The sequence below is a fragment of the Desmodus rotundus genome, chromosome 7, assembly GCF_022682495.2.
Source record: "Desmodus rotundus isolate HL8 chromosome 7, HLdesRot8A.1, whole genome shotgun sequence".
NCBI lineage: Eukaryota > Metazoa > Chordata > Mammalia > Chiroptera > Phyllostomidae > Desmodus > Desmodus rotundus.
The window spans coordinates 131,371,625-131,399,319 of NC_071393.1; the positions used below are offsets into that span (position 1 = coordinate 131,371,625).

Sequence of the window (27,695 nt, forward strand, 5' to 3'; positions counted from 1 at the left end):
TCCAAGACTGGGAAGGGCAGCCACAGTCTACACAAGAGAACGCTCCTTGGGCTGATCTGGAAACCCTCCATGGAACTCACCGAGCTCTGGAAGCTCAGATGGGGGACAGAGAACTGGGCAGCCACAGCCGTCCCAGCTGGCCCCTGTGGTCTTGGATTTGGAAACGGCAGCCTGCCTGGCTCAGAGATGGGGGCTGGCACTCAGGGCAGGAGGTGGAGGGAGGAAGTGCCTAGGAGGGTGATGACATCACGGCCCAGCCCTTGAAAGATGAGCTGTTCCTGCCACTGCTCCAGCTCACTCCCTCCTCAGAGGGGAGGGGACATCAGTCAGCCCTGCAAGACGCTGGACAGGAGAGCGACCGAGGTGCCCGAGCAGCTCCCTCCGGACAAGGTGGGTGCCCGGCGAGGGCTGGCCGAGCCACCTCGCCTTTGCTGGCGGACGGGCAGCCCCAGCACAGAGGGAAGGCGGGCAGGTGGGGGCCACAGAGGCTGATTGTGGGGCGGGGACACAAGTTGCCCTCAGGTCCTGGGTTGTTTGGGAAAAGTTCCCTCCCTTCCCTAGTCCTGACAAGGGACAAGGAGGGCTCCCGGCGAGAGGCACCGTCTTGGACACTTTGGGTTTGTCAACTGGTGGAATCGGGGTGACAGGCACGCGTGCATTTGTGTGAGCCGTGTGGGACAGACTCCGTCTGATGGGTGCGCTCGGGGTGGGCACCTGGAACGGAGAGCCTCAGTCCAGGCGAGGTGTGGCCGGGACGGGGTGGGGTTTAGACTCCAGACCCTGGCTTTTCACTCACCACTCTGTCCCTATGTGACCTCGCACACGTTGCTTAACCTCTCTGAGCCTCAGTGCCTCTGTGTGCAAAGACTGCCGGGCTGCTCCCTGTGGTGGCAGGGGTTAAATCTGGCTGAGGCGAAAGGGCTTTGTAAATGTTGGCCGATGCGCATGGAGGTGGTGACTTTAACTCAGACAGGACTTCTTGCCCCTGGACACCACCCACCATCCTGATGCAAGACAGAGGGATAAAGCGTGTGGGCTTGCATCCAGCCCTGGGAGGGAGCCCCAGCTCTGTTCTCACCCCCTGAGTAAAGTTGACCTGGCAGGGTGGTTGCAAAGACAGAGATGGACCTCATGCGTGTGACATGCTACATACGTATGCAGTCAGTGCTCAATAAAGGGGAGCCGTTATTACAACTGCTGAGGGCAGGTAATTCCGTGGGCCTGGGCGGGGTGGATAGGGGGCACTGTTCCCCCGGGCAGGTTGGAATGTGCCTCCCTGAGTCACCGGCTGCCTGTTGCTCCCGACAGCCCACAAGAAGCAGGAGCTCTGGCCCAGGTGTGGGGCAATGGGGGCCCTTGGGCCAACCCCGCCTCCCATTTCTTCTCTGAGTGACTCCAGGGAACACTGCTGTCCTCCTTCTCTGGAGAGACTCCCTCTGTGCCCTTCTGGGCTCTAGCCACAATGGGGGTGATGGAAACATTCTGTAATCGGGAGACCCCCAAGCTTGAGGAAAGAGTTTGCTGACTTCCTCCTCCTTGGGGCAGGAGTTGGGCAGGGTGGGGAATGGCCAGGAGAAGGCTCCCAAGGTAATGCCACAGGCAGGACCCCAGGGTCTCAGCCCAGCTCTGCCCTGAACTCACAAAACCCCTGCAGTCACATGCTCCAAGCCTTTTGTGGAAGAGATGAGAAAATTGAGTCTCAGGGAGAGAGTGTAGCCTAGCAGAGCCTTTGCTCAGGGTCCGGGGAAATGACTCCACCTCTTTGGGACTCGGTTTCTGTCATTTGCAGACAGGGGAGGTTCAAGAGATTAACTGAGCATGGATGGCGAGACTAAGTAGTGTTGGGGATTAGACCAGACTCAGGAGGTGCTGGCTGATGCCACCAAGCAGGCGAGACAGCTCTGCCATGTGGTCTCTGCTAACACACCGACTGTCCGCCTGAGTGTTCATCAGAGGGCATCTGAGAGCACCGCCAAGGGCTGCCCCCCTCACCTGTGCCACCTCACAGTCAGGGAGGGGTCCACGTGGGGCAGGGGAGCATGCCCTGAGACCCACTGGGGGCTCTGTTTCCAAATGAAAGCAGAGATCTGGTCTGTCCATTAACAGCAGCCCTCCACCCCACCTCACGCTGAGATCTGTGCTGACCACAAAGCAGGCTCTGGCCAGTATTTGCTGAATGACTGAATGGTTGGGTGGATGGATGGATAAATGAACATTGGTCACAGAGCAGGCACAAAAAGCACACCAAGTCATCACTACATGAAAGAAGCCAGACCGAAAAGGCTCCATACTGCAGGATTCCCACTCTCTGACCTTCTGGAAAAGGCAACACTGTGCAAACAATGAAACTATCAGGGGTTTCCAGAGCTGGGGAGAAGGAGGGGCGAGTAGATGAGCACGGGGGGTCTTTAGGGCAGTGGAACTGCTCTGCACAAAGCTACAATGGTGGACACATGTCACTATACAGCTGTCTAAACCCACAGCATGTGTACCCCACGGGTGAGTCCCAGTGTGCACTGCGGGCTTGTGGGTGATTGTAGTAAAGGTGCCACTCTGGGGGTGTTGGTAGTGGGGGAGGCTGTGCTGGAGGAATGTGGGAAATCTCTGTACTTGTCACTCAATTTTCCTGTGAACCTAAAACTATTCCAAAAAATGAATTCTACTTGAGAAACCAGAAAAAGGCTCACGGAGCAGGCCTGTGTGTGGCTTTGGGGAGCCAGAAGGCACTGGGAGCATCTCAGGGCCATGAGTCAAATGAGGAGAACTTACTAAGACTTGATAGCTGAAGTGCATCAGGTACAGTGCCCATCCGGTCCAGGATTCCCCTGACCTCTGAGTATCCATCTCAGTGCACATGCTTCCAGGGATGGAGAGCTCACTACTGTGCAAGGCAGCTCGCTCCACCTCGGGAGAGCGGTACCTTTAAAACGTGCTTCTTTAGACTGAAGCTGAACCCCTCGCCCAATGAACAATGGTCCACTTGCTATTTCCTGGAGTGAGACTGATAATTCTAGTCTTTATTGGTCCTGTTGCATCTAGGTGTCCATAATTCTTTCATCAAAACACACCTTTCAGAACAAATCCAAGGAGTCAGGAATTTTTCTGGCTGTGCCATCCGAGTGGGGTCTGGAGCTTTCTGCAGCCTAGGAAAGTGTGAGTCCCCTCCCCCAAATTAACCCAGCACAAGGCAGGCTGGAACAAACAAGGGCTCTGAGTCCAAAATCTGACTGTTAGCCAGAGAAGCTCTCTGAGCCTCAGCTTTCTCAACGGCCTGGGGTGGGGGTTTCCCCCTTCCTATTCCTGGGACTGTGGGGAGGGTTAACCCAGGCAGTGCAGGCATGGAGCAAGCAGCTGCCAGGCTCACTGCACGCACCCGCCCAGCAGAAGGACAGCCTCTGGGGCCAGGAAAAGGAGCCCCCAAAATAGTGTTGTCTTTGCCCTGCAGTGGGATCATGGCGGCTTCAGGGTTCTCCCACCCACGCTCGTGTTCCTAGGCAATGCGTCCGTGCCTGGTGCCAGCTGAGGCCCTGGCACACTCCCCCGTAGGCTCAAACTCTCCACGCCCACCCCCAGCACCTTGGGCCTCTCTGCTCTCTGCGGCCCGTGGAGCACTGCGAGGTGAGGCACAGGGGACTGGCTTCCAGACCCCACCCAAACCCACGAGCTGACTGAGCCACCTCGGGCGAGTCACCTTGCTTCTCTGGGTCCACCTCGGAGGGTCGGGAGAGCCGGGCTGGACAGCTAGCAGGGTGTCACAGACTGTCACGTGCTGAGCCCTGGCACAGCCCTGTGGCTTCTGTGCTTGTTATTGTGCTAATGCGTAACCAGGACGTCAAGTCCCCTCCTCTTTCCTGCCGGGTCCCTGAGCGGCCATGCTCCCAGCAGTGTGGCCTGATGGGGAAAGACCAGTCATTTTCAAACTCTGTTGTAACCTGGGGTCACCTGGATGTTGGTCCCCCACGCAGATGCCTGGGCCCTCCCCCTGGGACTCTGACCTGGAGGTCTGGGTGCCCAAAGACTCGCTAACATCTCCAGGGATTGCAAAGCAGGTGGGCCGCCGTCCATATTTTGAGGCAAACTGCCTTAGCAAAGAACTCTCTGAGGGGAGCAAACTTGAGAGGAACCTGGGCCCTGTCTCTGCCCTGGACCCCAAAGCCACCCTCTCTGGACCCTCCTTTAAGGCCCCATAGCGGAGCAAGTCAGGGTCCCCAAGCCCATCCCTGCCCCTCTTACCTCTCAGACTGACAGGCACCCTCACCTGAGAACATGGAGCCTCAGGAGCTCCCAGCCCAGCTCCTCGGGGCCTGGAAAGCATCACACTGTGCCTTGTTTCCCCCACGCAGCCGGAAGTCCCCCAAGGGGAAAGGCTGAGCCCAGCCTAGAGTATGGCACTCCCTGCGCACCTAGAGTGTGGCCACAGACAGGAGGCCCTGGGGTCTTTCCGGAGCCTTGGAGATTGTACTTTCCAGCCATTCGGGACATCAGTACCTCCAAATAGGTCCAGAAAAGAAAGGCATGCTGTAGAAAAAGTTGGTGGGATTGGTGAAACCAATTCTAAGGTACGGCTAACAAATCGGTTGTGATGAGATTATGAAGGTTTACAACTGTTTAGACAGGATACTTAAAATAGAAAAGGCATAGAAATTAAGTAATAATCTAGAACTAAAATATCTCATTATTGTAACTAAATCTGAAAGTGGGAAGGAGGAGGGAGCAGGGGAGGAAAAGTGTGCTAAAGATTTTATCTTACCTAGAAGAAAGGTTATTTTTCTATTCTTGCTGCTAACAGGTAGATACAAATTTTAACATGTTAATTAAAAATTGAAAGATAACCTTCAGGAAAGTAGAATATATGCATATACGAAATATATTACATTTATTATAAGTTACATTACTTTGTACTCTACAAGGAATACACTTCCATGGGATATTCACAGAGGTTATGTTGTAGGCCCTAAAAAAACATCAATAAATCCAAGATATAGAATTCTTACAGGTTGCATCACTTGACCTTACCATAGAAAACATCAAACATCAAGACTGAACATCACAAACCACTTGACAATTTTACAAAACACTCTTCTTCCCAACTCTTCCATCAGAGATCACAAAGACTGAAATTACAGATATTTCAGAAGTGATCAACAATGAGAATGCTACTAATGTAATTCCTGGGAGCAGCCAAAGCCACACGCACAGGACAACTTATTCCGCTCATTTATCATAACTAGCACTAATCAGTACAGATGACCAGTAAATGAATGAAGTGTTCAGTTTAATAAGCCAAATAATGCACAAAAACAGTAGACAAAAGAACAAAAACCATGGTAACAAAACAAAACAATGCATTAGAGAGGAAAAAACATTAAAATCAGAAGTCCATCTAAGGAAAAACCAAGAGCTAGCTCTCTGATGAGAGGGGAGGAGAAGGGAGTAGCAGGAAGCGATGTATGCCGTGCAGAGAATTACACAGTAAGATGCTGGACAGAGCTGTGGGCGGCGACTTGACTTGGTGGCCAGGGGTAGCTGCCAGCCATAGCTGGGCCCCACGTCCCAACCTTTTCGCAGGCCCTCTGTTGGGGAGGAGCTGCCTGGCTAAGGGCTTTCCTCAGCCCCAGAAAGATCTCCTTTCCTCTGGGCCCTCGTTCCTTAGGTCCCTGTGTCCCTGAGCAGCAGGTGGCTCGCCTACATAAAGGCTGGGTCACACAGAGCTAACGCCTCGCCCCCCAGGCCTGTGCCTGGGACTCCACTGTCTCTGCCTCTGCCAGCACACAGAGGTCTCAGTCAGGGCCCCTGGACCAACACACTCACAGCTATGCTACATATTTAGCCACCAGTATTTTAAAAAGAGTCAATATTTAAAAACCAAAATATTTCAGGTAGAAATTCAGACACCCAGCTTCTCTAGAAATGCAGGCAGCTCGGGCCAGGCTGAACTTGAATGCCCCATCTGGTCACACGCAGCCCTTAGGTGAGGACTTGGTCCTCCAGGTGCCCACAGAGCTCCGGCCTCTGCTCTCACCTCCAGACCGCCCCCTGGATGGGAACTGTGGGTGTTTGAACTTGAGTCCCTGCTTCACACCTGCAGACTTTGAGAGGTGTGGGCCGAGGAAGGGCCACGGAGGCAGGACAGAGCCAGTCACAAGCGGCAGAAAGAACTTGTTAGAGGGAATGTGTAAGGGCGAGGAATGGGAAGGAGGTTCCCACTTCCCCAGCACATGCCCACTGCCCCGTGCTCATTGGAAAGAAAATCCTGAGTAAGGGAAGGGAAAGGCAGGCCCCTCCCCACACCATGGGCGGGAGAGTGGAACTATAAAATGGGCCAGTGGTTATGCTGCCTTAAAGATGGAACAGCTCCACGCCTAAAGTGGGAGCACCCAGGAGTGCTCTTGAAACCTTTTCTGGAGGGCCTGACTCTTCTGAAAAAAGGAAGGAAAAGCCGGCATGAAACAGGGCAAACTGAATGACCCAGCACGTTACGCACACCAGGCCCTCTGATGCCTCTGGGCCTTCGTTCATGCTGTTCCCATGACTACAGTGCTTTTCCTCACTTTCCTCCAGCTTCTTCACCTACTTCATTCCTACTTATCCTTTAAGATGGAGTCTTTTAGGACATCTTTTATGTCCCTGTCCTGCAGGCTGAGGTCCCTCCTTGGTGTTCGCACAACAGCCGTGGTCCCTCAGTGACAGACTGGTCATGCTGTATTGTAGTCATTGGTGTGCCCATCTCTCCTGCCAGCCTGTGAGCCCCCTCGAAGGCCAGGGCCTCAGCTCATCCATCCATCCATCCCCAGCCCCCAGCTCAGGACCTGCGTATATGCATGCTATTGGTCCTGAGTCTCTCTCACACGCACTTTACACAAACAGACACATAGCCTCTCTGCTGCCTGCATGTCCCCAAACCAGCTTGTGACATGTCTAGAATGTCTGAATTGTCATCCTGTGGGCAGGTGTCAAGTTCTTTCTCTGGAGGGTCCTAGGCCCAGGAAAACGAGGGCGTGTCCAATGGGTGCAGGGAAGGCAGTGGGGTAGACACGCAGAGACACGCGGAAGTGTATCCCAGCCCCACCCCTGGGCAGCTGTGCCACCCAAAACTGTCACAAGTGTTCCTCTGATCAACCTTCGAGGCAGGGCGGTGCATCCACCTGAGAGTCGAGGAGACAGCCTGTCAGAGGCTGAGCCGGGGCAGGGCCTGCTCTGGTCCAGGTCTTCTCCCAGGGGCCCCTGTGCCCACCTGGGTGGGTGAAGGTGTAACAGGAACTCACGAGGGGTGCTCAGGCCGGTGCAGGGACCAGTCTTGCTGCTGGAGAGGGAGCAGGAGGGGGCTGGGGCCGGAGGTGCTTAACAGCTCTAACAGCCCTAACAGCCCCACAGGGACACCTCGCATGCCCCAGAAATGGGTGCACGATTTCCCATGAGGATAAACACCAGGCACAGGAAGGTCCTTGCCAGTAGCCTGGGGAACTTCTTCCAAGAGTCTGTTTGGACTGTGGCGGCTATAGCTGAGGGGCTGGGGCCCCTGGGGAAGTCACTGCCCAGAACCACTCATGGATTTGGGGACAGTGGAAGCAACTGTCATTCCAGAGGCAGGGAAGGGAGCGAGGACCAGTGAGACCTGAGGGCCAGGGGCGACTTTGCTGGGTCCTGGCCCCACCAGCACAGGAGAGATAATGCTCTTTTTCCTACAGGTGGGGGGACCCAGGCTCATAGAGGTGCCACTCACTTAAAGTCACGTGGTTAATAAATAGCAGAGCTGGGGCCCAAACGCCTGCCACCAGTGTGCTCTGTCACCCCAGCTCTTTGGTTACACAGCAGGTTTGCCCCCGTGCTGGAGCTGACCAGACAGGGTGGGAGGGGAGGCAGCCGGATAAGCCAGAGGTAGGGGAGGCAACACACAGAGGAAGAAGCACCAGCTGGCTGCAGGTTTTCTGCACCAGCAAATACATCAGACCCCAACAGAGGGGCCCCTGCAGACTTGAGGGGAGCCAGGTGCGACACTGAGGGGTCCCTCGTGAGCAGAGGCAGCGGCCGGTGCTCCCAGGTGTCAGGGCGCAAACGCGCCATCTCTGTAACCAACCCGAAAAATCACTCAGAGACCTAAACCAGGCCCAGACCATCTGCTTCTGTCTTGCTCCTTTGTTTCCTTGGGACCCGCAGGTCACTTCGCCCTGTGACAATGTGGGGCTTCTGCCACCCAGCAGGGAAGCCTGCCTTCCTGTCACTCCCCTCTGTGGTCGCTCACCTGGCTGCTGTCTCCGGGGTGGTAAGAACGGCACTGCATCCGCCTGCTCGGGACCAGGGGCCAGGGAAAAGGAAAAATGACTGAAGGAACAGTCGGTAAATATTTGAACATTTCCTTTGAGATGAAAACATGATTGTGCAATTATTTACTAGTTTTTAATGTAAGCAAGTTCTTTCTTAGAGCAGCAGTTGGCTGATGATCTTTCTTACATAAGCTAAGCCATAATTCATTCCGTATTTTTTCAAAAATCGAAGAAAACACTTGGCTTATTTAAATATTTTCATCACAAAAGTCACGTGTGTTCTTCATGACTCCTACAGATAGCGAAGGAAATGCTAATGCAGCCTGGATCCAGGCTCCAAGGCAGCCACCAAGAGGAAGAACTTGATATTTTGCCTTCCAGAATTTTCTCTACCGCATTCTACATACAATCAGTGCCCGGCTTTTCCCACTTGACGAAATATCAGAAGTGTTCTCTCTTTTTTGGCAAATTCGTTGGAGCATCATTTTCCACAGATTTAAGCAGTTCCTTGGTCCTAAACATTCCGCTTTTCTTACTCCGCATGTCTAAAATATGATAAACGGTTCTCTGCACTTTCCTGTCCTATTAATTATTTTCAGAAATACCAAGCAAAAAGGAAATGGCATTTTTTTAGCTTCTTGGTTTGCTTCATCGAATTATCCAAAAGAAATAGAGTTTTCTGGAGACAGGTTGGGGAGCCCCTCCACCCTCCCCTGCCTGCCCCTGTGCAGAGAGGACACCTGGCTGCCACCCTCCTGCCCCCTCTCAGTCTGCGCCGGGCCTGTACACGCTTGCAAACCACATGGCCGTTCTGCTGTCTCGCCCATGGTCCCTGCAGGAGCAATGATCTCTAATGTGGACCGAGCGCCTGCAGATCACCTCTCCCCTCTCCCTGACAAGGAAACTGAGTCTGCGAGAGGGGAAGGGACCTGGCGGTGGGCACAGACGCAGTGGCCCTGACCCCCCCACGCCAGGCTGCGGAGCAAGGGCGTGGGGCGGGAGCAGTCTGGGAGGGCCTCCGCCTGGCGCTGAGTCACAGTGGGCCAAGCAGGGCTCCGTGAGGCTTTTGTCTGTGGTCCCCAAACTTTGAAATGCGAGGAGACTAGGCAAGCTCGTGCCTGTCAGAAACTCTCCTCTATCCTGGCTCAGGAAGTGGGAGCGTTCCACCTGCTTTAGCACCAGAAACACCAACCCTGAGGTCCCTGGGGGCCCTGCAGCCCCAGGAGGGGTGTGTGAAGGGCCCCGGCCAGGCTGAAAGACCCCCTGTGCCAGCGGGGCTGCAAACGCAGTTCCTGGGGAGGGCTCCATAACTGAGGTAGGCGTCCTGTCCTGTTCGCCAGCCCCTCTCTCCTCTCCCCCCTCCCCGCCACGGAGAAGGTGGCCTGGGGGCGGGGAATTGCAATCAGGGCAGACTGAGACCCACCCCTGCGCTTCACAGCAGGCCGGGCTCCTGGACCAAGGGCCTGTCTGGACTTTACTTTTCTCCCTGAACTAGGACTGGGTCGCACACAGGGTAACCTCTTACAGTGCTGTGTGGGGATCGAAGGAGGAGACGGGGTGTGCGAATCTCCCCACGAGCAGCGGACACGTGTGTCAGTGTGTGTGTGCATGCGTGGGCACCAGCGACTGAGACGGGTGGGCTACCAGATAGGTGGGCTCCGAAAGCTGCCAGTCACGGACTGTCTTAGCTGGAGGGACATTCCCGATTCATCTGCCCAGCCACCTCCCCCCCTTGCCCTACAGATAAGGAAACTGAGGCCCGGAGAGGGAAAGCCACCTGCTCAAAGGCACTTGCTGTGTCCATGGCCCAGGGCAGCGTAATAATAATGATGAGGACACCAACAATAGCAAGACTGAGGGCAGCTGCCGTGAGTGGCCGAAGGCTCCGGGCCGGCCCATGGGCCAGGCACCCGAAACCACTATATCATCCCATCCCCACGACCACCCCAAGGAGGCACGCTGTAACTGTCCGAGCCTTGCAGGGCAGGAAGCAGAGTTTCAGAGAGAAGCCAGGGGCGGGGGTCAAGCCAGGCCTGCCTGTCACCTCCCTGCCCTCCCAGCAGCCTTCACCTCAGACCGCCTTTGGGCCAGTAGGCCACCTCTCCGGGAGCCCCCCAAGGAGGGGCAGACCTTGGAGGTGAGGAGGAGCCCCCGAGCTCTGGGAAGGTAACCCCTTGGCTGGGGTGGAGGAGGGGGCCTGAGCCCTTCCTCAGCCCTGAACTCCAGGCCTTTCCAGCAGGGTCTGCCTTGGACAAGCGACTACAGTCACCTTGGCTCTTTCTTGGTTCTTTTGTCTGTGTGGTGGCTTTGGGGTGATCACACAGGTCCCTATTTGTGAGTCTGTGGCCTTGGATACATCGCTTTCTGACCCGGCAGACTGCCCAGGCCCCCAGCTGGACAAACACTTCTCTGGAATCCTCTCCCGCCTTCCTCCTCCCCATCTCTCCGCCTCTTCCCCCCACCCACCCCGGCCCCCGCACCCCACCCTCCGCCCCAGGCATCACCCCTTTCCTCACAGAGAAGGTTACCCCCATGTCACCAAGAGGCGAAGTCAACAGGCCCCCGTCACCCAGCTAGACAAATCAAGACAGGTCCAGCTTTGCTGGCTCCAGAGCCCAGGCCCCGCGTGAACACCTGGGCTGGGGACTCCGGGCCGACTTTTCCCGCCCTGCCTGCTTCTCCAGTCTGGGAGAGGTCAGGCCCATTCCTCTGCAGATCTGCTCCATGAAACAGGATTCCTTCCTAGAAAAGGTGCAGCTTTGGCAGAACCAGAGCTCTGGAATTTGGAAGGTCGACTCCCTGGATCCCAGCAGGCTCCCCCTCCCACAGCGGAATTGGGCAGAGGGCAGAGGTCACATGGCTGCTTTGACTTGACTGTGGCTTTGACTTGGGCAGGCCTGACAGGGAGGGGCAGGGACCTGGGATTCTTGGAGCCTCGGGGAGCAGGGCAGGGTGGCAGGGAGATTCCCCGGCCATGCCACTCCCAGGAAAGGGGAACTTTAGCGCAGGCTGACTCATCGCGCCCATCTCCTTAAGCATCTTTCAATGCAAATGAGAAGGAGATGAGCCCCTGAAAACACAGTATGCCAATTCCATTGTCTCTGCTTGCATGCTTCTCAGAATGGGGAACTCGCTGCTTTACCGTACCAGCTTATTTTCTCTTTAGCGACTGGATTGTGCAAAGGTCTGCAGAATCAGCTATTACAACTGCTCCTTCTCCCGAGGAGGACATGCAGGTCCCAAAGTGTCATGGCGTTTTATTCAAAGCCACGCCTGGTACCCAGTGATGGAGGCAGGACTGGAGCCCAGGGCCCTGGTGCCCAGAAAATACTTCCCCTACCCTTTTGCTGTAGAGTGTTAGACTCTACATCTCTGCTGGCTGAGAGGTCAGGGAAAGCTTCTCGGAGGTGGTGACATTGGAGATGGCTCTTGAACGATGACATAAGGATGTGACTTCATGTCCCGATTGTTTTGGTCCTGCCCACCATGGGTGTGGTCTCTCCTGCTCTATTTCATACTGAGCATGGCAACAGGGAACATAAATTTATTGGATGGACAGAGGGATGGATGGGCAGGAAGACCACTCCCGGCAGGTGAACAGGTAGTGGTGGAGGTCCCTTTAGAGCCTAGGGCATCTTGTAAGGAGTCTTAAGATCCCAAATATTTTTGTGCCCGAGGATTGTTTTCTCTCTGCAGCTGGCTCAGAGTCTGTTTATTGTGTCTTCCTCTCCCTGTTTTGTCAACCAGGCTGGGGGACAAAGGTCACAGCACACACACACTTATGTGTGGCAAAGGAGCTGGGCCAACAGCCAGCTTGGCAGAGGCCCCTGGCCGGCTGCCCTCTCCTCCCACCCCAGCAGCGCCAGTGCCCCCCAGGCCACCAGGACCTCCAAAGAGCTGGAGTGTCTGTGGCAGATGCACTCCCAAGCCTGAGCCGTCCAGAGTCATCTCTTTTCTGGAAAACACGCTCCCTCCGGACCTGTGGTTCCGGCTTTTGCTCTCTTGCAAGAATTTCATTTCTTCCCATTATAAATTATTTACATGCTCAGGACCGAAACCCTGGAACGTACAGAAGAGTGGCGAGAGCATATCTTTCCAATCCGTCCCAGGCAGCCACTCTGAAGGGGTTGGTGAAGGCCCCACTGCGCCCTTGCATGGGTGGGGGCCTGGGACTGGGCTTCGGCCATGTCTACAGTCAGACAGTATTGGCACACAGACAGCTCTGTCTTCGCATGGGATGGGGGCGGCTGTGCGATGATAAAAAATAGGAGGCCTGGGCACCAGGATCCCAGGGCCTGGGTTCAAGTTTGAGCTCTGCCGCTAACTGGCTTTGCATCCGGGGAGAACGCCTGCCACCTCTGGGCCTCCGCGCTGTGCCCACTTCTGCAACTTCCCATACAACAGTGTCCAAGAGCCTCTCCCACGCTGCCACGCCAGGATCTTGTCGGGTTAACCTAGGAACAGTTTTGGGGGTGGAAGAGAAAAAGGGGACATGCCTGGTGCAAGAATCCCCCACTTCAATTAAGATGGCCCTCGAGCTCTGTCCGCAGCAACTCCAGACCCGTGAGAGCCTCCACACGCCTTGTCACCTGTGACCTGGGCCAGACCCCTAGAAGGCTACTCCCGCAAGGGACAGGCAAGGCCTCTCTCTTCTTGCAGGCCGGTATTTACTCACTGTGGGGCTTTAGAGACATCTCATCCCCTCTCTGGGCCTCGGTTTCCCCCTCTGGAAAAGAGAAGGTGGAGGAAGGTTGAACATTATCTTTTAAAGCTGAACTCTTTCCCCCAATAAACTCTTGTGCAGAAACCCAACCATGAGCAGAGAGGCTGGAGAGCTGACCTGTAGGGAGCATTCAAAGCAGGTCAGGCACTTTCCAGTCATTACCTTGCGCTCTCACAGCCATCCCGGGGGTGTGGAGGTGTGTAGCATCCCCACGCGACAGGTGCAGAGACTGAGGCCCTGGGGGTTCGTCCTCTTGGCCGACGCTGTGCACGGCTACTCAGTGCTGGAGCTCGGGTTCTGACCTGGTTGGATCTCAGTCGTGAGACCTCAGGTCTCTGTGGCCCTGACCCCTGGGGGATGTCTCCAGGCAGCCAGCCCCTGCTCTCCCACATTCACGCTCTCACACTGTGGATGTTCCACTGCAGGCTGCCTGCCAAACTCTGCTCGAGCCCCAAACTGAGGGTGGCTGTTGCGATTGGGAGACGAGGTCTCCAGCCCAGGAAACCTGCATCACCAAAGCGCCCAGTGACCAAGGCCCAGGGGCCGCCCGCTTCCCAGTCCTGTGCTCATCCCCCCACCACCCCCGTGCGGCCAGCTGAGCCCTAGTCTGAGCTGCTCACCTGCACTGAGTGTCTTCCCTGGAGGGATGAAGTCACAGCACCCGCTCCGGGCCTGGGACAGCCGGGCCTGCAAACCCACTTAATCCCTCAACTATGCCGTGGGGCTGCCCTTCACTGGGTAGAAGGTGGTCTGGTGCGAAAGAAATGGCCTGGGGTTTGGGCCTGGGCAGACGTGCGTTTGAATCCTGGCCCTGCCTCTGGCTCACTGTGCGAACTTGAAGTACTTCGGCTTCATTTGCTAAGCCTCTGCCTTCTTACCTGCAACAGGGGAACAGCATGCACCAACCACACGGTGCTGCGGTCTGGAGGATGTAACAGGGGCCACACCCAGAGCTCGCCCTTCCATTTCCCTTGGCCTCCACCCCTCACATGTGTCTGCTGGGGACAAAAAGAGATATAAGGCTTACCCTGCCCTCCACCAGTCAGTCAACAATCACTTATTGAGCACCTACTAGGTGTCAGGCACTCAACAGAGAAAGGAAGGAGCAACACAAGCAACTCTAATAGACGTGCCCGAAACAAACAAACAAACGTCAAGGAGAAGGAGGAGGGGAACAGGAGAGGGAGGCCTCCGTTGCCTGAGGCCGTTCAACCAGAGAAAGGGCCCAGCAGGAGATGCGTATTAGGAGGTGTATGAAGAGGAAGGTGGTTGTAGGCCTGGCTCGGCAAGTCTGAAATCCGTCGGAAAGGCCAATCGGGAAGGGCAGAACAGAGCCCTCCGGTGTGAACAGAAACAATTCTTCTGGGAAACCAGGGTTCTTCCCTTAAGATTTTTCAGCTGATTGCACCAGGCCCACCTGGATAATCAAGGCTCCGCTGCCTTACTTAAAGTAACTGGTTATGGACTTGAATCACATCTACAAAATGTCTCCGTAGCAACAGCTAGATCTGTGTCAGATGAGGGGGTGGGAGGGCGAGGCCCAGTCACCTTGGCATAAAAACCACTGTTGGTCGCTGTGGAAGGGCCGTGAGGGGAGGCCCCGTGGAAGGGCTGGCCACTGAGCTGGTCTCAACTTCAGCAGGCAGGAGGGGTGAGGGCCCCTCAGGCAGAGGGCAGAGCTCCGGCAAAAGCAGGGGTGGTGGGGCGTAGGAAATTGTCCCACCGGGCAACGAGGTGCGCTCCCGAACGGAGGGATTGCAGTAAAGGGATGGTTTCATCCACAGTAAACAAGTACCACGCCGTTGGTAAAGAGGTCGTATGACAACCACGGAATGACACAGTATTTCCGTGTTGTGACAGGAGAGAGGATGGCCGAATGTGGACGTGCGAGGGGCTGTGTTTAACGTCAGCACTGTGGGAGAGGTTAGTGTTTCTACGCGTTCTTTTCTGTAGTTACATTACCTTTGAAAACAAAAGGCGAGTTGTTGTTTTTTTTTAAGGGGAAGGAGTGGTGTCAGGATGTCAGATAAAATTGCTTATTCATTAAAACTGCAAAACCCAAGACGTGCTGAACAGGATAAAGACGAAAACGAGCCCCGGGGTACCTGAGGGCGAGCAGAGTCGGGGAAGCTACTCTCTGACCTCTGCCGGGGAAAGAAGCGTGGGTGAGGGGCTCGGATCCTCAAGGCTCCCCCGCTCCCCGTGTAAATGTTTCCAAAACATTCCAGGCTCATCAAGTGTCTGAAGGCTGGCAGGGCCCCCACAGGCGTCTGAGGGTGAACAGGATCCTCTGACTCACCCCTCACTGGGAGTTCCTGGAACCGAGCTTCCCTTCCCAGAACACCCTCCTCGCCCCCCAGACAGCTTTGGTCTTTCTTTAGGGAGAAGGAGAAATGGGCCCCTTGGAAATCGTGGGCTGAGGGCTGCACTTCTCCCTGCCTTTGAGGCTGATGCGGTGCCTGAGCCCCTGTCCCTCCCCCAACCCCGGTGTTTGCAGTGGCCTGCGGTCGGCCCTTGTGACCATCTATAAGGAGCATCCTGACTCAGTCCCATGCCGGTCAGATCATAGAGGGAAACATTCACTCTGGAGAGGTGCTGGGGAAGGATCCTGAGCTATGATTCAGGAGACCTCGGCGCTTTCTGGCTCTGGCCTTGACTCCAGCTTGCTGGGTGGTCTGAGAGATTGGCATGGGCAACACCGCTGGAGGGTGGACAGACAAGTGTGGCAGGGTGCCCCCTCTGAGGAGCCTGAATACAGTGGGGCAGATGGACACGCACACCTAGCCACACACATCCCTGAGAGGGGCTGCACACGGCACAAGGAGCACACCCAGCCTGGGCCCCAGAATAGGACTGGGTGATAGCAAGGGTTCCCTGGAGCGGCGAGGCGGGGACATCCCAGAGACACGCTCGTCTCTCTGCCCAGCCATGGAGATACTGTCCGAAAACCTCGGCTGGGTGTGTGAGCAGGCAGCCAGGCCACGTGGAAGGGACTGCCCCTGAACCCCACGCCCCAGGTGTGGCTGGAGCGGGCGGGTCGTCCCGGGAGGGGTGGGCAGGAAGAGCAGAGCATGTGCGGGGACACAGTCACCGCATGCCTGGTGCATTGGACTGGGGCTGACCTTCTGCACCTCACAGCGGCCCGCTGAGTCAGGGGCGGCTTTCCTCGGAGTCGGATAGAGGGGGTCATCTCACTTCTCGGTCTAGCTCCCGCCTGTGGCCCACGTGTCCAGCTGGGTGTCTGGGGGCCGCATTTCCCACAGTCTGTCCTTCCACAGGTGCGGTCTCTGCTGTCTCCACGTCAGCTCTGCAACTATTTCTTCAGTCCCGATGGAGGTTTGAGCTGTAACATCACATCCCCAACGTAAGTGGAAAATCATCAGCATAAGTGGAGTATCATTTGTCATTTAAAAACACCTGTGAAAAATGAATGCAATGGACTCTTATATTTAGCGTTGACTATAAACAACGCGATAAATTCTGGCTAGATCTGGGGTCCAGCCCAGACAGGGACCTGCTCTCATTGCCGGGAAATGACAAATACCAAAGAGGTGTTGGGGACACATGAGCCACCCCAGGCAGTTAGCTCAGCAGTGTCACCAAAGGAGCAACCACATGGTGGGAGCTACTTACTGTCCAGTCCCCAGTGCCCCACCTCCAACGAGCAGCCACCAAGCACGGGGCTGGCCGGGCTCCGAGGCTGGGCGCCCCAGACAAGGCAAGACTCGGCCCTCGCGAAGGTGCTGCTGTGTGCTCTGTGGCGCCACAGCCTCCGAGCCCCCCAGACACGGATTCTTGGGAAACCAGGACAGACTCCCTCTCAGGCTAACGGGGAATTTTCTCCTGACAGCTCTAAGATCCAATGTTTATGTGAGTCAACGAAAGGAAATATTTTAAAAGTAAGTCTTCTTGGACAGAATTCCAAGGGAGATAGTGTACAAGTGAATCAGAATATTGAGTGTTCCTTCCAAAGCATGGGTTTGAAAAATGAGGGGAAACACCAGCTTTTCCTCCTCCCACCCCCACCCCAGCATGAAGATCAGAGTTGTGGGGGGCAGGGGTCTGTGGCCCTGGCTTGTGGATGAGGAAAACCAGGCCCCCAGGGGAATGAACGGACACACTCAAGATCACACACACAAAGCCGCACTTGGTCATTACCGCCACCCCCAGGCCAATGTGCCTGCTCCCCGCAAAGTCTTTCAAATAATTGTCTGACATCTGATTTTATAACCCCAGGATATGTTCGTCAGGGTCCCAGTAGGAAAGAGGGGGCACATTCAAACTGGGTAATATAAAGAGAATGTTAATAGAGGGTCTGTTTGCAGGGCAGAGCAAAGGTCCCTCCTTCCCTCCCTCCCCACTTGGAGCCTGAGCCAGCAAGAGGACCCCTGACAGCCAGCCCTGGAGGCTCAGAGGGAGGGAGCTGAGAGGCAAAGCCCCCTTCCCCCTCTCCTCCCCGCCTCAGCCTCCTGCTAGAGACCCCACTGGTGAAACCCCATGGGGTGCCACATGGCAGAGAGCTCACCCATGGTGTCCCCGAAGGGGGACTGCAGGGACGGTGACCTGGAGTGAGGCAGAGTTCCTGCCTCAGCACACCACATGCCTCCAAAGCAGGTACAGAGAAACAACTAGAATAACCCCCGACTCCCACTTCTCCGGGACCCTTCAGCCCCCTGGTCTCCAGACCTCTGGGGGGCTGAAAGCCCTTGGCTTTGTTTTGCACATGGGAGCGATGTTTACAGCCTTTGGCAAGCAATTAGGGTCCAGCTAGGCTGATTCGGCCAGATCTGGGGACACCCAGCCGGGGAGACCCAGAGAGGAAACACTGGGCTTCTGGCCAGGTGACCGAGCTTGGAGGCCCCGAGTTACCTGGACAGCTGTCACCGGCTGAGAAAGCTTGTCTCCTCTCTTCCCCACTGAATCTCAGCACCCAAAAAACAGTAATCATAGCTGAGAAACACCTCATTGGAACACATGAGCCCCCACTGAATTCTCTCTCCAAGGGGCAGGCCGGGCTTTCTCCCCCTCCCCTGGAGCCCCCTCCTTGAAGGATCAGAAGGGCTTTGCAGCTCATTGCATCCTGGGAAAGTTGCAAATCTTGGCCTCAGCTCTGTCTGAGGGCTCCCATAAACCTTCAACGAGTATTCAAGGAACAGGTCCCATTCTTTCCCGGCTTACCATCTCGGGCTTTTCTTTTTCTAACGTGTTCGAATTCCCTGAGCACTTTCCCGTGGCCTTATCTCCACCTCCCATAGCTGAGTGAGGACAGAAGGGCTTCTGGAAGCCCAGTGCCACATTTGCAGACTCCTCTAGCCAAGGGGTAGCTGGAGGCAGGGGCGGGCAGGTCGGGGCTCCACCCGTATACACACGCACATGCATGCATGCACCCCGGTTTTCACGCCACCCCAGCCAGGAGCGAGAGGGCCCGTGGGGTCCTGGAGAGCGCTCCAGGTCTGGCAGCAGAAGGGGGGTGAAGCCCCACTGCCAGGTTTGCCAGCAAAGACTCTGGGACAGGCCACCACACCTCCCTGCATGTCATTTCCCCCTCTGTGAGGCAAGCGTACAGCCGGCACCGACCTCCCTGGTTGGGGGTGCAGGGAAATGTGAGGCAGGGCAGAGAAAGGCTTTGTCCCTGGACGCCCCACTGGACCTGGGACGCAGGTGAGGGCCCGGCTCAGACCTGAGAGCCCGTGGCAGCAGTAACCACAGTGGTTGCTGAGGCTCATCTGTCCCGTCCCCCTCATTAGGCTCTAGGCTCCCAGAGGTCCTGTGCCTACTTCCTCTCCCTCACGTCACAGCCAGCCTGTCCTCAAGCCCAGGCCCTTCCTCCCCCGAGCTGCACACCCACACCCTACAAGTCACAAAAGCACCTTGGACTCCACAGGTTCGAGTCTCAGCACGTGATCCTGTTTGTCCTAGTCAGCCCACCCCCTTCTTCCCTTCAGCGGAGAGGGCAGCACCTGGGGTGGGCTGTCCTGGGCACGTCCTCCTGCTCATCCCCCGCCCCTCCATTCCCAACCTCACCCCAGGCATGCGGTTTTAGGCTCTGAATACTTCTGGGATGCATCCTCCTCAGGCTCCATCATCCCACGCGTAGACTAACATGCAGTACCTGCTAACTGGTCTCCCTGCTTCCCCACTGCTCCCCTCCGTCTCCTCACCCACCACGATCCCAGCTCCCCTAGCAGACACCAGGGCCTGACACGCACTCACCCCCAGCTTCCTCCTGCCTCAGGGCCCTTGCTCCTGCAGCTCCTTCCGCCTGGACATCCTCCTCTCCACTGCCGTCCTTCGCCCCGTCTGCTCCCGCTCACCCTCAGGTCTCATAATAAATGTCCATGCGTCCCCTGCCCCGGGCCTCGCTAGGACCCCATGCTAAGCGCTGTCAGAGGAACTTTTCAGTGACATCAGTTTTCAGTCATTTCCTGACTGTCTGAGTAATGTCTGGCTTCCCCATTAAACGACAAGCTCCTGGCGGGCAGATGCCAGGCCAGTCCTCAGCATCACGCCCCTGGCGCCCGGCACAGGGCGGATCTCTGGAGCAAAGGACTCCTCCGCCTTGTCTAGTGGGGAGTATGTGTTTCGGGGTCCCCGGCTGCCTTCTGACCATCTCTCCTCTTCCAGCTAGCTCAGGTGAGGCCTCACTCACGTCCCACTCTGCACCCAAATGTTGTCTGCCTGGAAGAGACCGACATTCCTGTCTGTCCATGAAGAGCTGGTGCCCACCATGGTCTCCTCCAGGTGAGTCAAAGGGATTCCTGCACTGACATTTGTGGGTGGAAGCGGACATCCGACCCGGAGAATGCGCAGGAGAGGGGACCCTCATCTCCTGGACAACAATCGAAGCAACAGCAGCGTTAAATCCGAAGACCATACCTCTCAAGGCCCGGTGAGGCCAGAGTTCAAACCCCCGTAGGCCCGGGGGGCAGAGGCGGTTCTGTGGGCTTTGGGGGAGGGGCAGCAGGGAGAGGACACATTACTGGCAGTCACAGGTGCGCTATCCTGGATGAACTTGGACATGAAGACAGTGCAACTCTGAGATCAACAGCCAAGGAGTCACAGAGATGTGCCAGGTCACCGTGGAGACAGGATGTCCTCAGAACTTGGCTGACGTCTGGTGGAAGGCCGGACACCTAAAGAGAGAATGTGGGGAACTCATCCTGAGGAGAAGCAGGAGAAAGGGAGGGTCAGCCCTGAGTGGGGGCGGTGTTGCCAAGACAAGGGGGAGAGGATCCCAGCCTGGCCTCTGGGTCCCATGGCAGGTGCGGCCTATGAAGGAAATCACCAGATGGCCATCTCAGCTGGGGCCACAGAGCTAACTCCCAGTCACACACTCCTTGGGCCACCTTCAGGCCCTCCTGTGGCATCTCAGAGCCAGCTCTGGGCCAGGTGCCACCTATTGGCGAGGGACTGTCTTGCTAGAAAGTTAACAGGTAGCCCCTGGTGTGATGCTCCAGTCTCTGGAGAGCTCAACCATGAGACACCAGCCCCCGGGCCTGCAGCGCCAAGGGCAGAGGTGTCCGTGGCTGTAGAAACGGGGCCCAGAGCTGGACCACAGGGACCGTCAGGGGCGGCCTCACCAAGCCTGCCAGTTTGCACAGGTCAGGAACCGAGGGCCTAGGGGGAAGGCTTGTCTGTGCCCTATGACATCTCTGGCCTCAGCTGGAGGCACAAGGCTGCGTGTGTCCTCACTACGTGGTGCCGGGCATCCCCAGAGTGAGAGGCCCCAGAGTCCAAGGAGGACGCTGCACTGCATTTTGTGACCTCATCTCGGATGTCACACACGGTCCCTGGCTCTGCCACCATGGCTGGGAAGCATGTCACCAAGTTCAGGGAAAGAGGAATTAGACTCCACCCTCGGAAGGGAGGCGCAACAACACATGTTGGGCATATTAAAGCCACCAGAAGACTCTTTCCAGACCATGCTTTCTGTCCCATCCCTTGCTTCTTAAAGCCCTCGGGGCAGCACCTCACTTTCTTAGCCCCCAGTGACGACAGTCTCATTCCCATTGTCAGCCCCATCTCTGGCCCCTTCCCACCTGGAACATCTAGTCCGCCCTCCAGAACATGCCCGTGGCTTCCCCGCTGGTGCATCTCTGTCTGGTCTGTCCTCTCTCCTCCTCTGCTCCTCATCCTTCCAGACCCAGCGCCAGAGTCACCTCCCTCCTTCTCCCCCTCCCCCACCCCCTCGTCCTGCCCCTTGGCGCTCCTCACATACTGGGCCATGGGCAGGGCGGGGGGACACTGGTATTCCCCTCTGGGTCCCTGAAGCCAGGGTGGGGCTCGGCACAGAGGACACTCCGGATTCGTTGGAAGGATAAATGCCCTGACGAACGTTTAACCACGAGTCTCTGGTCTGGCCCCTCGAAGCTGGGCAGCTGCTCCAGGAGACACAGGGGCTTTTCCTGGGAAATCCCAGCAGCAACCAGCAAGTCCTTCCCAGGATTTGTTGCTCGATTCCTCCTGCTGAGCCTGCCCACAATCAACCGCCCAGGAAAAGCCCCTCTACTTCCATCTCTCCTCCCCCACCCCACGGGGCGCTAGGGAAACAGCTCCTAGTCCTGCCCTCTGGGCTGTGTTTTCAGCTTTTCAGTGTGTCTTCATGCCCACTCTTTCATTCGAATCTTGCAACAGCTGTGCAAAGCAAACAAAATGGAAGCTCAGACAGGTCAAGCGATTTGCCAAGACCGCTCAGCTGGGCTGGAACTGGTGGTCGTTAAGCGAGCCCAGACTGTTTTGCTGAACGTGGAGGTGCATCAGGCTGAACAGCAACACTGCTGAAAAGCGGGCTGCCCTGCGGTCTGAGTCTCCCCCAAGAGTGGGGCAGGGGCCGGCGTGGTCGAGGCGAGGTCGTTGATGTGGACGGGGCCCTGCAAACAGTGGCACTGGTGTTGGCTGTTCCAATAGGTTCACGAAACGAGACGACCAACTCAGCTCCTCACCACAACCCCGAGGGGTAGGTTCTGTTATTCCTGCGTTACAAGGTAGGGCATTGAGGTTCAGAGAGGTTAATTGACTTACCCAAGGTCACACAGCCAATGAATGAGCCAGGGTTCGAACCCAGGAGGATGGTCTGGCTCCAAAACCCCTGCCCTCCCTCTCTCTGTCTTACGTAACCTCTGACACTATGAACGCTTCCCCCCGGGGAGGGTACGACAATACGGCGCTGCCCTCTGCCAGCAGGAGAAAGGCCTGGGCAGATGGGCCGTGGTCTCAGAGCCAAGATGTAATCTCCCTGTCCGGCACATCATTTTTCTATTCTCATAAATTAATCACCTCATCCCCTACGGCCAGGCCAGGAGAGGCTAAACGACAACCAGCTCCATTCGGAAGAGCCCACATGATAAGGAAGGAATGTGGGCCACCCATCATCCCTTCCTGGAAGCTTCAAGGACTCGTGATCGTTAGTGCTGGTGACGGGTGCTGGCCAGGGAGACATCCCAGCGGAGCCGCGAGACAAGGAACAGGGCTGTCCCTGGAGGCCCAAGGAGCAGAGACGCCTCCTCCCCACAGCCCAGGGAGTCAGATGAGCCTGAACTGCCTCTCTGAGCGCGGCGGCCACCACAGGGGCCCAGGTCCACCCCTGACCTCACCTCCTGGAAGCCGTTTGCCGAGTGCCCCTCTCCTTCCACACCAGCTGTGTCTCTGTCCTCTATGACCTCGAGGTGTAACAGCCTCTTTTCTACTTTCTTTCAGTGCCGAAATGCTCAACGTCACCTCGGAAGCCCTTCAGCCTGCTCTCAACGGGACCCATGTGGAGAGCAACGGCTGCCCCCACTTCGAGTGGTGGGGCTGGCTCAACACCATCCAGGCCCCCTTCCTCTGGGTCCTGTTCGTGCTGGCGGTGCTCGAGAACACCTTCGTCCTCAGCGTCTTCTGCCTGCACAAGAGCAGGTGCACAGTGGCGGAGATCTACCTGGGCAACCTGGCTGTGGCCGACCTGATCTTGGCCTGCGGGCTGCCCTTCTGGGCCATTACCATCGCCAACAACTTCGACTGGCTCTTCGGGGAGGCCCTCTGCCGCGTGGTGAACACCATGGCCTACATGAACCTGTACAGCAGCATCTGCTTCCTGATGCTGGTGAGCATCGACCGATACCTGGCCCTGGTGAAAACCATGTCGGTGGGCCGCATGCGCGGCGTGCGCTGGGCCAAACTCTACAGCTTGGTGATCTGGGCGTGCGCGCTGCTCCTGAGCTCGCCCATGCTGGCCTTCCGGACCATGAAGGACTACAGAGCTGAGGGCCACAACGTCACCGCCTGCGTCATCATCTACCCATCCCGCACCTGGGAGGTGTTCACCAACATGCTCCTGAACGTCGTGGGCTTCCTCCTGCCCCTGAGCGTCACCACCTTCTGCACGGTGCAGATCATGCAGGTGCTTCGCAACAACGAGATGCAGAAGTTCAAGGAGATCCAGACGGAGAGGAAGGCCACGGTGCTGGTCCTGGCCGTGCTGCTGCTGTTCGTGGTCTGCTGGCTGCCCTTCCAGATCAGCACCTTCCTGGACACGCTGCTGCGCCTGGACGTCCTCTCCAGCTGCTGGGATGAGCACGTCATCGACGTCTTCACGCAGATCGCCTCCTACGTGGCCTACAGCAACAGCTGCCTCAACCCGCTGGTGTATGCCATCGTGGGCAAGCGCTTCCGCAAGAAGTCCCGGGAGGTATACCAGTGGCTCTGCCGGACAGAGGGCTGTGTGGCACAGCCCAATCTGACCGAGAGCTCCATGGGCACGATGCGGACCTCCATCTCGGTGGATCGGCAGATCCACAAACTGCCAGAGTGGGTGGGGAGCAGCCAGTGAGCAGACGTGACCAGGTCACTGTGGATGTGTGTGAGGGTCTGTGGACAGTCGCTCCGCAGGATGTGCCTAACTAGGAACGGAAGTCATCCCTTGTGTGACCGTGGGCAATGGGTCGGTGTCTGCGGTAAACCCAGGAGCACGATTCCTGCCCGGCCCAGGTTGCCGTGAGCACAGGTGTGTGGATGGGGCGACCTCACGAAGAAGCAAGGGCTCCATCAGCACGACAGCATTATTCTTATTTGCTGCCACACCTGGGCCAGTCTGCTCCTTCCCGGGAGTGGACGGGGCCTGGGGACAGGGACAGGAGTGCCTGAGCTTTCCTCCCATGTGGTGTCCCCTCCGCCACCCTGCCCACCCCAGCATGACAGCTCAGAACTCCAGGAGAACCACCCCCAGCTTTGGTGCGGTGCGGAGTGCGCACGCCGTGCCTGGCTGAGTGTTTGCCTTGGGTCTCTTTAACCCACTCAGCCAGGACTTCGGAGGAGGATGTCTCAGACTGATGAAGGTGGACCTCTGAGGGTCCCTGGTAAGAACCAGGAGATCAGGATTCTGTCACTCCCCTTGCCCACAGACAAAGGGGCCTATGCCCAAGAAGGACCCAATAAGCACTAATCCAGCACCTGCTGTATACGCAGCATTGAGCACTGAGGGCAAGAGGCCAGAAAGAGAAAGAGCAGGCTGTCTTGGAGGAGCTTGCAAGCTCGCGTGGGGACAGCTGAGCAATCATAGCCACTGGAAGGTTGTCCTGCGGCTGGGCGAGCAAACCCTGGGTGCCGCGCAGGACAGAGGGGCGAGGCGCCTGACACCCCAGCTCTGCCGACAGCTAGCCACACATCGCCTAGTCCCTGCCTCAGTTTCCTCCTCTGTCACTGGAAGCTGTGAGGCTTAAATGAGGGAACTGGCATGGAAGTACTTTGAGAAACCAATGGTGCTATGCAAATGTGAGGTGTCATTATGCACACAGAACGGGGTCTGGGGGCATAGGACCCGGAGGACCAGGAGGGTCTGGCAGCAAAGAGCCCGCAAAACCTGACCAATTCAGCTCCAGATTTTAAAACAAGAAGGGTCACGAAAGATTCCCTCCCCATCCCAGCTTCCCCCCAACCCCAGCCCCCGCCAGCCACAGCCCTCTGCCCCATTAAACATGGGCACCTGTAGCTGGAAAAAGACTATGGGGAATAGGAAGGAGGGACCGTGCAGTGTTAGAAGGAAGCTAAACCACACACCTGGTGAGAGCGGAAGAGAAAGGCTGCTTTGCAATGCGCAGCCCTCGCTCACCGGTGGGCGTGCGGTGGTCTGGAGTCCCCTGGGAGCAGGGCCGCCTCAGGGCCCTGGGCTCCTAACGGTCCCTGAGACCGCACGTGGTCTAAGCAGCTGCGGTCATTCTGTAGGAGGGGAGCTGCCTGGGGTGGAGCTGGTACCTCGGTGAAGAGCACCTGACCTGTGAGCGCCCCAGAGAGCTGCCCTTCGTAAGGCAGGAGCACGGCACAGACGACAGAGACCGTTCACCAGTGCAAACCGCGCCCTTTCTGAGCAGCCGCATGAACGGAGGGGTGTCTGCACAGCTCTTCCTTCTGTTACGACGACGCCCAGAGCCCCGCGCCTCCCCGGGACTCTGCCAGTGGCAGGCAGGAGCCACGAGGCTTCCACCTGTTTCTGCGGAACCTCCTGCAGGGCTCTGCCCCGAGGCTCCGTGGTGTCTGAGCCTCTGCGGGTGTGTGTCCTGCTGAGTAAAAGCATTTCAATGACATGGACCACATATGTATACTTATTTACACGTATTGCAACGCACACTCTGAAAGAGACTCAAGTAGAAATTGAAGAAAATTAAATAGGATTTGAACACTTCCCCCATCTTACATTCCTCCGTTGGCAACTCATTGCCAAGCTCCACCAGGTGCCTGGGAGGCCCCGTGAGGTCCTGGAATCATCGAGTGGTGGTGGTTCCATCACTCGCACGTGTAATATATATTTGCTGAGTGCTTCTCATTTGACCTCTCTGCCAAGTCAGCAGTGTCCTCTACAAGGTCACTACTTACATACTCCTAGTGATGGGGAAGTCACTGTCTATCCACTTGGGGACCCCTTCATTTCTCATGTATTCATCCATTCACTCAATTAAACAAAACTTACATTCCGTGTCTACAGAAATGGCCCTGCCCATCTACACACCCGTCCATCCATGCCAGAAAGCTGGGGCCCATCAGCGAATGCACCCCCTCCTTCACCCCTTCCACCTGATGGATCGGCAGTTCTTCGATTTCCCCTGTTTCCCGAGTCATCATCTTTCTCCATGTCTAACCACCTCTCTTACCGGGCCCCCCACCTTTGATATTAGCCACCACTGTCTCCCAGGGCCCAGTCTCTACTCTCAGGCAGTGACGCCGACGAAGAACGCAAATACTGTTGTAGCGAGACTTTCAGCGTTCGGCCTTTAGGAGCTAAGGCTCTGGTATCAGACAGCCCAATCTGGAAACCAGAACGGGCTCCAGTTCTGCTTCTGGCTTGGCCTCTTCCTGCTCTGTGGTCTCGGGTATCTCACGCATCCTTTCTGAGTCCTCATTAACATCTGTAAAATGGGGGTAAGAATGGCACCTACCTCAAAGAACGGCCAGCAGAATTAGTGTGTGAAAGTGTTTGGCACAGTGCCCGGTACACAGCTGGCACTCAGAATGTGTGAGCTGTCGCGATGGTGGCGCTGATGACAGTGACGATGGTGATGGTGATGATGAAGATGAAGACGACAGTGAGGGTGACCATGGCACCCTCTAACAGGAAAACCTTTACCAGTGTCCCACTCCTCTGGAGATAAAGTTCCACATCCAGCTCTGACTGGCGTGGCTCAGTGGGTTGGCGCCGTCCCCCAAAGTGAAAGGTCACCAGTTCAAGTCCCGGTCAGGGCACGTGCCTGGGTCACAGGTCTGGTTCCTGGTTGACGTACATACAGGAGGCAACTGATCAACGTGCCTCTCACATCGATATTTCTCTCCCTCCTTCTCTCCCTACCTTCCCTTCTCTCTAAAAATAAATAAATAAAGTCTTTTTTTAAAAAAAGTTCCACATCCTTAACATGGCTTGCGAGAGCTCTCACGCACCAAGCTCTGCCCTGTGTCTTTCCCTCTCCCTGCTCCCTGGCTCGTTCCCCACCCTCCAGCTGCATCGGACACGGAGGCCTGCACAGAGCCCGGCAGAAAGTCCAGGCCCCTCCTGGTGCCCTCGCTTCCCACCAGCCCACACCACTCCCCTGCCCCAGCGGTCTTGGGCTCGGAGAAAGCTGCTCACGGCTGCCCCAAGGAGCTCACTCATCCAAGGGACTTTGGTCACAGACCAGAGCATGCAGTCCCGGGGGAGCCACCTGGCTGGACATCTGAGCTAGGCTCTCAGAGGTAGAAACAGGCTAGGAGACCCTCCCTGCAAGCAGCCCCAACCGCAGCCAGGCAACATGACCAGCCGCTCGATCCTTGACCCTCCTTGGCCCCAGAAAGCTGGTGCAATAGGGAGAAGCCCAGGTGGGCCTCTGGTGGACTCAGAACCGAGAAATGGGTCCAGCTCCCAAGTCTGCCCGGGCTGGAGCCAGCGAGGGTCTGGTGTTGCGGTACAAGCTGCATGCCCGTGACCTGACAGGAACTAGCAAATGATGACGGCTGCCGCTGATGTATGAAGCCCCTTGGATGCAGTCTCTGTGGTTTGGGAGGCGAAGTGTCTCCTCGTCAGCCAGCAGTGTGCTTCATTATTTCCTTGTTGCTCAATCCCCGAGCCCATCGCAGAGGCTCACATAGCTGTGACCTCTGGCCAACCCCGGGAGGATGTGGGTGTCAGGGATGAGCTGGGAGGTCATGGTACAGCAAGAGCCATGACTGAAAGGTTAATGGTTTGTGGTTTGGGCTGAGGTTAAAGGGGC

The 27,695-nt window shown here is 56.7% G+C and overlaps 1 protein-coding gene across 2 annotated transcripts; it reads left to right on the forward strand.

Moving 5' to 3' along the window:
• Nucleotides 1-200: 200 nt before the first annotated feature.
• BDKRB2 (bradykinin receptor B2) lies at nt 201-27,441 on the forward strand. Of its 2 annotated transcripts, none has more exons than XM_024567479.4 (4): nt 201-390; nt 16,266-16,351; nt 19,612-19,728; nt 22,684-27,441. In XM_024567479.4, the coding sequence occupies exons 3-4, from the start codon at nt 19,655-19,657 to the stop codon at nt 23,792-23,794; spliced, it is 1,185 nt and encodes a 394-aa protein (XP_024423247.2). In that variant the 5' UTR covers nt 201-390; nt 16,266-16,351; nt 19,612-19,654; the 3' UTR covers nt 23,795-27,441. The 2 variants fall into 2 exon arrangements, with proteins under 2 accessions (XP_024423247.2, XP_045058012.2); XM_045202077.3 differs by lacking the exon at nt 201-390 and adding an exon at nt 14,889-14,910.
• The last annotated feature ends 254 nt before the right edge of the window (nt 27,442-27,695 follow it).

What these genes read in the sequence shown, in the direction of transcription:
- BDKRB2 (XM_024567479.4), top strand. Translation starts at nt 19,655, where the DNA reads ATGTTGTCTGCCTGGAAGAGACCGACATTCCTGTCTGTCCATGAAGAG. An exon ending in CCCACCATGGTCTCCTCCAG is followed by an intron (nt 19,729 to 22,683) that starts GTGAGTCAAAGG and finishes ACTTTCTTTCAG; the next exon opens with TGCCGAAATGCTCAACGTCA.